This window comes from Canis lupus, chromosome 1 (genome assembly GCF_011100685.1).
Source record: "Canis lupus familiaris isolate Mischka breed German Shepherd chromosome 1, alternate assembly UU_Cfam_GSD_1.0, whole genome shotgun sequence".
Taxonomy (NCBI): Eukaryota; Metazoa; Chordata; class Mammalia; order Carnivora; family Canidae; genus Canis; species Canis lupus.
The window spans coordinates 16,983,659-16,993,336 of NC_049222.1; the positions used below are offsets into that span (position 1 = coordinate 16,983,659).

A 9,678-nucleotide genomic window follows, 5' to 3' on the forward strand; every position below is an offset into this window, starting at 1 on the left:
CAGCATGCACAGTTCATCCTGAAGTACCCTATCAACCCCTCCAAATTTTAGTGGCAGTCATGGCCATACCCTGAATCCCTCATCTCCTGAGAGAGCGAAGGGTGGCACTCTCACTCTAAAGCCCCATCTCCGTTTGTTTTTGTTTTGTTTTGTTTTTTTAAATTTGTTTCTTTGAGAGAGACAGAACATAAGCAGGAGGAGGGGCTGAGGGAGAGGGTGAAGCAGGCTCCGTCTTGAACAGGGAGCCCTCTTCTGGGCTTGATACCAGAATCCTGGGATCATGACCTGAGCTGAAGGCAGACATGTAATCAACTGAGCCACCCAGGTGCCCCATAAACTGTAGTTTTATAAATTATTTTCCAATCCTGAATACAATTGAATATTCCTAAATGTTTTTTAAAAATCTAACTTATTGGGCTTAAAAGTATATCTAAACTTTTTGAAGTATATTACTAAAAAAAAAATCATTTTTCTAGCAATTCCCTTGTCTAAAGGGATTTTCTGTTTTAGGAATTCCATGAGTGATACTGTCAGACTGGTCAGCGGCATACAGCATCCTGGATCTGCAGGGGGAGTTTATGAGTCAACCCAACACTTCAATGACATCAAAGAGCATCTTCACATTGTGAAGCGGGACATCGATAACTTAGTGCAGCGAAATATGGTAAGCTCTTGCCTTCTACTTTTATAATTACCAGTCTTCCTTAGTTAGAAAAGGAAGAGTACATATTCTACTGAAAATATTTTAATGTTTTACTTAATACTAATGTGTATTTTTAGTATTCAAGGTAGAATTATTCCATATGATTCAAATGTCTTTATGTTCCATGCTTCCATACTCTGTTGAATAGAATTTTTTAAAAAGTACTTTGCTTTTCCTATCATTGGAGCTGTCACAGTCTCAGACTTCCGTTTTCTAGATTCTTTGTGTAAATTTTCTTTAAAAAAAAAAAATGGTTCTTGTTATCAGTAATGCTATCTTTAAACAGCTTAAAAATGGTGAACATATCTTGACCCTTTGCTGAGACAGACTGATGCTGGGTACCTCCTACTTCTCTGGTCTGGGCAATGAGGAAGCCCAGATCTGAGACTGGCTGACTGGTAGCCTCATTCTTTAAGACTCTTCTTTTTTCCAGCAACTTTTCCTTTCTGACTTGAATCACTTTTTTTTTTTTTAAAGATTTTATTTATTTATTCATGAGAGACAGAGAGACAGAGAGAGAGAGAGAGAGGCAGAGACACAGGCAGAGGGAGAAGCAGGCTCCATGCAGGGAGCCCAACGTGGGACTTGATCCCAGGTCTCCAGGATCAGGCCCTGGGCTGAAGGCAGCGCTAAACCACTGAGCCACCCAGGCAGCCCTCGAATCACTTTTTATTTTTATTTATTTATTTATTTATTTATTTATTTATTTATTTATTTATTTATTTATTTATTATTTATTTATTTTTTTGAATCACTTTTTAAAACTTTTTTTGTTCGTTTGGTTTTGTTTTATTAGGCCTTTTTTTTTTTTTTTTTTTTTTTAAATGTAAGCCCCGTCTATATTTTTAGAGATTGGCCATAAATATTAAAAATAGGTAATGTGTTTTCAAAGTTTAATATGCATAAGAGACAGTATTAGACAATAGACCTGTGGTACTTACAAGTTTTTTCTGTTTTACGTTTTTCCTTAACTTACTACTGGCTTTCAAAACCTTTATGAAATTTACAAATGCTTGTAGTATTTGCCTCTTCCCCTTCCAGTCCAATCTTCTTGAAATGATCAACATTAAAAATTTGATGGGGAACAACTCAGCACAAAAAGGTACTGGAGAAATGAACAGAGTGTTCTTGGGAAAAGCTTGTACGATATATGAGCAGATGCTCAGGCTACTTAAATAATAAGAGAAATGAAAAATAAATAAAACTTTCCTGTGATACCACACCTGTTTGACAAAAAGCCAAAGTCTGACAACATATTCTGTTGCCAAGACTTGAGGAAAACAGAGTAGCACATTGCTTGAGGGGATACGAAATGGCATAGCCCTTAGGAGATTTGCCTATTTAACCCAGCATTTTCACAGCTATTCTGTCAATAAAACAGGTACGTAGGGGCACCTGGGTGGCTCAGTTGATTAAGCATCCAGCTCTTGATTTCAGCTCAGGTCATGATCTCAGGGGTGTGAGGTGGAGCCCTACTTTGGGCACCGTGCTCAGCAGGGAGTCTGCCTGGGGATTCTCTCCCTCTGCTCCTTCCCTGACTGTTGCATGCTCTCTCACTCTTTATCTCAAATAAATCTTAAAAAAAAAATTTCTAGTATGCTCAAATCTGTTCTTACAGGAGTATTTTGAATAGCTCTAAAAGACTGGGGACATGGGATCCCTGGGTGGCGCAGCGGTTTAGCACCTGCCTTTGGCCCAGGGCGCGATCCTGGAGACCCGGGATCGAATCCCACGTCGGGCTCCCGGTGCATGGAGCCTGCTTCTCCCTCTGCCTGTGTCTCTGCCTCTGTCTGTCTCTCTCTCTCTCTCTCTCTCTGTGACTATCATAAATAAAAATTAAAAAAATAATAAAAATAAAAGACTGGGGACAGATTGAAAAAATGAAAAGTAACAAGATGGCAATTATGAATGAGATTGTACTGATAATTATACTCAATGCAATTTTCCTGTAAATTTGGATCTAGACTAAAGTTCAGATGGTTTCTCACATCTACAGAGTAAGATAGAATTCAAAGAAGTCTAACTTTTACACTTGTACTTTTTATTTCATCCCTATAAGGAACAACTGAGTAACTGGGTGGGGGGGGTGGGGGTGGGTTATAGTTCCTTTGTCTTTGCTTTTGTAATATAAGCAGAAACTGTGATGAAATCTTCCCCCTTTTTACAGATAGTAGCATACTGTAAATAGTTGTCGTCTTCCTGCTTTCTTTCACTTACCAGTGTGCCTGTAGTGATGCACAGATGTTCCTTATTCCTCTCACAGCTGTCTGAACCCCATTATGTGATGATCACAGTTTATAATTTCTACTGAGAAGTCATCTTATTTTGTTTCTTTGTATGTTTTCGCTGCTTTTAAGATTTTTTTTTTTTTTTTTCTGGTACTGAGCTTCAGCAGTTTGAGCTCTGGGAATTGTTTGGTTTTAGGTGGTTCTTTCCTAGCCTTGTGGACTTTCATACCATACACGTGCAGATTAGATTCAGCCAAAGATTTGAAGGGCTCTTCTGCAAACTTCCAAAGCTTTCTCTGCCATTATCCCTTTTCATGTTGTGTCACACCGCCACCTGGGCTTCCCTCAGCTGTAGTCTCTGACTTCTCAGTTCAGCAGGACTACTCAGTTCTCTCTGGGGGCCCTCCCTGGACTGCAGACTCTGCCTCCAGGCATTAAGCTGCATCTGCCATGGGTCCCAGCTTGTCTGACTCCTATTTCTTGGCTGTCACAGTTGTAGAGGCCTTCACTGCCTGTGGCCAATGTTTGATAACAGTTGTTTCATATATCTTGTTTTCTAGTCCTAGGTGGAAGAGCTGTTCCTAATCAGCCCTTTGGAGGTGGAAGCAGAAATTGCTTCTCCTATCCCATGATTTTCATTAAATATTTATATTAATCCTTCAATAAGCATTTTTTCTTCCTAATTTTCTTTTCTTTTTTTTTTTTTTTAAAGATTGATTGATTTATAGCTGGGCACCCAGATGGCTCAGTCAGTTGAGCATGGGAACTCTTGGTTTTGACTCAGGTCTTGATTTCATGGGTGGTGGGACTGAGCCCTGAGCTCAGTGCAAAGTCTGTGTGGATTCTCTTCCTCTACCCTTTCCCCAGCTCTTGCATGCACACACACCTTCTTTTTCTCTCTCTCTCTCTAAGATAAATCTCTTTTTTTTAAGATTTATTTCTTTTAGGGATGTCTGGGCAGCTCAGTGGTTGAGCATCTGCCTTTGGCTCAGGGCGTGATCCCAGGTTCCAGGATCGAGTCCCACATCAGGCTCCCTGTGAGGAGCCTGCTTCTCTCCCTCTGCCTATGTCTCTGCTTCTCTCTCTGTCTCTCATGAATAAATAAATGAAATCTTAAAAAAAAAAAAAAAGATTTATTTCTTTTAGACAGCATGTGTGAGCAGGAGGAGGGGCAGAGAAAGAAGGAAAGAATCCCAAGCCGACTTCTCACTGAGTTCAGCCTGCCCCATAGCTCCATCCCACAACCCTGAGATCACGACCTGAGCTGAAACCAAGAATCTGATGCTCACCGACTGAGGCACCCAGGCGCCCCTTTTAATTTCCGTTTTAATTTCTTTTCTGATTCATGGGTTTAAAGTTGTCTTTCTTTGGCCTCCGCGCCACCAAATGATGATCCCATAATTTCTTGCTATCTAGTTCACTGCCTTTGCCTTCAGACAGGTGTTATTTTAGATTGGATTTGTTTCTAGCTCTGCTAGTCATCTTCTGCAAGGTGGTTGATCCATATTACCCAGTCTACCTTCCCAGAAGTCCTAATTCCTTATATGTTATATGGAGCTTTATGTTGTTAAAAGTTTTTTTTATTTTTAAATATCTGTTGTCATTTAGGAAAGAAAGTTAATATGTTAAATAACTTTCCTGAGGTCACTAGCTAGTAAGTGATAGAAGGGAAGAACTTAGATCTTTAATATGTAATCTTCTCTCCTTTATATTTTTGGATACTGCCTTTCTTACCTATATTTTATATATGTCTTAGATATTCATATTTTTCAAATATGACTTAAGAGTTTTCTTAATGACCATTACCTCTCATCCAAAGCGTTGTTGTCTATTCCCTTAGTTCTGTTTGAGGTTACTTTCTACCAACTGTAGCCTGTGTTGCAGTGTCTAGGTTGATGCTGTGAGTGGTACATATATGCACTGAAGTGCGTTGTCCCACAGATATAAACATACTGAGAACAATTAATCCTAGAAACTGTTCTGTCTGGATACCTTGAGTAAATCTTTGTTCCTGGCATGTAATTACTCCCTTAAAGTAGAAGGAATACCCATGGACATAGGGAAAGAAACATTTTTCAGAATACTAATTAATTAGTACTGTTGACTGCTAGGAGTTTGGGGAGGATGAGGGCTAAGAAAAAGCCATTATATTTGTCAGGCAGCTTATGGGGGGCGGGGTGACCATGTCATTGCCTGAACTAGAAATAATTACTCTAGTACAGCAAGTATAAACTGGGTGTGTCCAGGGAATTCATGGTCTGTGACCATCAAGAACACAAAACATCATCATCACTGTGCTGAAGATTCAAGCCAGATGGCAGTGCGTTAGTGACTGGATCGTGAAGGCAGAGGCCTTCCAATGTTGACTACTCTTTCAGAAAGTTAGGTGGTAGGGGTTCCCAGCTGGCTCTGTCAGAGCACGCAACTCTTGATCTTGGGGTCATGAGTTTCAGCCCCACATAGGGCATAGAGATTACTTAAAATTAATAAATTGAATAAGCTTTATTTTTTAAAATATTAAGTGGTAAAAGTTAAGGGAGCAGAAATGTTTATGGGACAAATAAACGAAAATCTTGAGTTTATGTAGTTAACCATGAATTTTATAAAGCTTTTGCATTTATTTCTGTTTCTAAAATACCAATTTGACTAATTATGATAGTTCTTTGCCTTATAGCCATTGAATGAAAGACCAAAATGCCCAGAACTACCACCATTTCCATCATGCTTATCTACGATGCACTTCGTTATATTTGTAATGGTACAAACGGTGTTATTCATTGGTTATATTATGTATAGGTAAGTCTCTAAAATTTGACTCAACGTTTTTCTGTATTTGTTTAATTTTAAATACTCAAAGTTATCTGTGCACCTAACAGAACTTTTAGTACTTGTAAAATTTGGTTTAACACAAAGAAAGTATTATTTGTAGTCTATCTCAGTCACGTGGAGTGCATGTATAGAATATATGCTTATCTTAATGCATTTTATACTTCAAAAGGCAATGTGTATTTCAAGTTTAAGGAATCCTATTTCTTTCTGAAGTAAAATATATAGAACTCTCAGTTTTTTTCTTTCTCCTCTTCCTTAGGACTCAGCAAGAAGCAGCTGCCAAAAAATTCTTTTGACCACCATTTTCATATGTGTACATCATGTATGTATGTACAAAATGTTGTCTTTTTGAGGGAATTTAAGTATTTAAATTGCTTCATAGTCTAAATTATTAAATTTTGTATAAGATGACTGTTTAAGCATTGATTTGCATTAAGAATAAACGTTAAAGACAACCACATGTAAATTTGTGCATAGTACATAAATCTATTTAAATTTCAGTGAGTTTCTGGCCAGTAGAGTATAGCCACTGAAAAGAAAATTGATAAATAAGATGGTAAATAATAGAAAATAGGGGCACCCCCCAGATGTGAAACTTACCCGTAAGTCTCCAGAGTTGGAAATTTCTTTATTTTACATAAATACACACTTTTCCTCCTTCCCCCTAGACTATGTGGTCTAACTAAGAGCTCCCCACCATTTTATTTTATAACCAGAGTCTTTTTAGAGGTCAAGACCCAGTCCTGCAGTTCTTGAATCTAATATAATCTCCTTTGAAATCAAAGAATATTTTGTCTGAGAGCTTTAGGATCTAGAAGATAAGCTTCAGAATGTTGAAGTATCTTTCTGATTATCAATAATACATTCCACTTTTAAAGGAAATTTGGGGAGGACAATTAATAGCTGCTCTTTGCCTGAAAAACCATTTACGTGAAAACGTTTCTCTGTTAATGGTCTCTGTTTGTCTTCCCCCCTGCTGATGTGCTCAGTTCAGGACTGCTCATACTCGGGAATGTCTCCATGCCAGCAGTATCAGGTCAATAGTAGGAAAATGATTGGATTTATTTAGGAATTTATTTATAAATTTATTTATTTAGGAATATGGATTTATGTTTGTAATCTAGGGAACTTATTTCTCCCATTTTGTATGGTATATAAATTCATCTCAGATTGCATATCCTGAGGATATTTTAAGTTCACAAAAAAATCTACCACTACGTTTTGGTTTACGTCACTTCGTACGATCTGGTGTCGACTTGGTGTCATTTAAATCAAGGAGGCTGTGGTAGAAGCAGTGTTAAGACTTTTGAAGGCAAAATTTAAAAAATAGAATTAATACTTCTGACTTCTTTTTCTTAATGCCCGAAGTAAAGATATCGTGAAACACTTGTTAGGAAGCTTAACCTTGAAATGTCAGACTGGGAGGGGCAGTTGTAGTCTTTGTACATAACTGTTCTAGGCATTACAGAAACAGTCTGTAAAGGACATTTTAAAATGTAAACTTAATGTTTTCACAGCTGATATAGACCTGGTTTTTTGCTGGCTTGAAAATACTTTTTACCTCTTTTAGGTAAATCGTTAATCTTTCATTTGTCATAGAATACAAAATAAAAAATAATGCTGTTTTATAAAACAGTACCATTTCATTCTTCCAGACTTCATAAATTTGTTCTCAAATGTCATTTACAGATTGGGCTAACTGCCTAAAATCTATACAAAGACTATGAGGAAGCCTGCATTATAGCAGTACCTACTTCGTACTATGTACGCAAACAGTCCTAGCACTACTTTTTCTATTAGCATTTATCCTGGAACGCTGAATGAGAACATTCTAATGGCGACTCACTCTACTTTCAGTCACTTTAACAGAGAAAATGCTTTTCTGATGTTTCTCCTTTGTAGTATTCACCTTTTGAAATTCATGTTCCAGAGACATCATCACAGAATTTGCTCTTAAATCTGTGAAAGAAAAAAAAAAAAAAAAAAAAAGAAAAGAAAACCTTCAGAAGAATATTGATGTTGTGGGCTGTGAAAGTTGGGAAATCCGGCAAAGTATCCAGAGTTAGAACATCCATGGTCACATGTGCCTGAACGCACCAAGGGAGCACCAGGCGTCTGTGTGCCTGGTGCATTTATCAGGCTGCGGTGCAGGAGGAAGTGTGCCGACCATTACTAATTCAAGTGCAGACAGCTATTAGGAAAGCGCATGAATCTTTCTTTTTTACTTAGTAATTTACTAGAAAATCAGTAAAGCAGTTCACACACAGGCTGTTCATCATATTATTTGAAATTCGGTCTATTTTCCTCAAAGTCATGGACTTTATGTGACTCATTTCTGAAGAAAAATGTTTGCTCTGTGGGAAAATCAGTCACTGCCAGGATTCTTTCATTTCTGTACTATTTTGTATAATTAAATTTGTTAACTTCTCTCTCACCAGCAAGTATTTTACAGGTGCCTTGGATTAAAACAAAATTGATCTTAAAATTTTAGTGTAAGTCATTGTGCTTGTGATACCACTTTTAAAAAGAAATCCAATTACATAACGGCTAATACTTTTATTTCATGTACCTGTTTGTGTTCTAATTGTTTGAATGTTTTATTCAGCTTGAAACTTTACTAAGAAGCCACAAACGATAAACAATGTTTTGTTGTGTATTAAAGGAACATCAGTGTTTCTCAAAGTGTAGTCCATGGACCACGTGGGTCATGGTGTGCTTGTGAAGCATACAGATTCCAGGGCTCCATTCTAAACCACCTGAATCAAAATTCAGGGGCGGGCTTCAGAGTATCACTTTGCAACAAGCACCGCAGGTAACTCTGAGCACATTAGTGTCTGAGAACCACTAAGATGGGGAGTGGGGAAAAAAATAAGTACTTGGTTTTGTTGGTTTAAAGCTGAGCTGAGAGCATAATATGCCATTTTCATTGCTGATGACATTAGCAAATGTGCAGATTCTTTTATACTTACAATGTTCTTTTTACTAAAACTCTTGATTTATTAACAACCACAAACTAAACCCAGATTGTCGCCTGTAGCTCTTGGTACTTTGGTTGATGGCTTTTAAACTTACAGAATCATCAGATCATGGTCAAGCCATGTAAACTCCCATCTCAAAGTCTGCCTGCTAAAGCTTTTTGCGTTCCTGATTGAGATTTTTGTGACATTTTCTCTCGGACAATTGTACTTTTTGATAACTTAGGGAAAACAAAATTACTTGAATAAGGGATCGCCTGACCCGATGTGTTGCAGAGATACAATCTTTGTAAAGAACTTAAATAACACTTGTGAATATTAAGATGTGATTATCTTTTCCTGTCCGTGTGCTTATTAAGCAGGGAGATAGTGAACAAACGATTATATGGGGGATTTTTTTATTTATAAGAGCTAATGTAAAATCACCACTTGCAACTTTTTAGATCTGTATGTTGCCTGTTTAATATATTTCTTTTAAACTTTAAAAGGGTTTTCTATCCACTGTTAATTTCAATTGGATAACATTTTGTCAAGTGTTTTTTTCTGATTGTTATTTGATGCTAGCTGGAATTCAAGAAATGACATTGACCTTATTCAAATAAAGAAATATTTTAGTAAATTTACTTCTTCCTTTATTGATCTCGGTTAATAAGTAGTCACTTATTTTCCAAGTAGGCCTGGGTTGTGATCCTGACTCCTTTTTTTTTTTTTTTTTTTAATATTTTATTTATTTATGACAGAGAGAGAGGCAGAGACACAGGCAGAGGGAGAAGCAGGCTCCATGCACCGGGAGCCCGATGTGGGATTCGATCCCGGGTCTCCAGGATCACGCCCTGGGCCAAAGGCAGGCGCCAAACCGCTGCGCCACCCAGGGATCCCCTGACTCCTTTATCATCTATCATTTGCTAAACACTATGCCCTAGGTGACCCACCACATGGCAGC

At 37.7% G+C, this 9,678-nt stretch overlaps 1 protein-coding gene across 3 annotated transcripts in view; it reads left to right on the forward strand.

Annotated features, from left to right (window-relative positions):
• The window catches only part of LMAN1 (lectin, mannose binding 1), a 28,827-nt gene extending 19,473 nt beyond the window's left edge, over nucleotides 1-9,354 (forward strand). For 2 of the 3 annotated variants that reach the window (XM_038525880.1, XM_038525882.1), the window contains exons 11-13: nucleotides 511-664; nucleotides 5,606-5,727; nucleotides 6,020-9,354. In XM_038525880.1, the coding sequence (XP_038381808.1) occupies nucleotides 511-664; nucleotides 5,606-5,727; nucleotides 6,020-6,056 (313 nt within the window). In that variant the 3' untranslated portion in view covers nucleotides 6,057-9,354. The remainder of the gene's footprint in view (nucleotides 1-510; nucleotides 665-5,605; nucleotides 5,728-6,019) is intronic. The other variant, XM_038525881.1, reaches the window with a different exon arrangement.
• The last annotated feature ends 324 nt before the right edge of the window (nucleotides 9,355-9,678 follow it).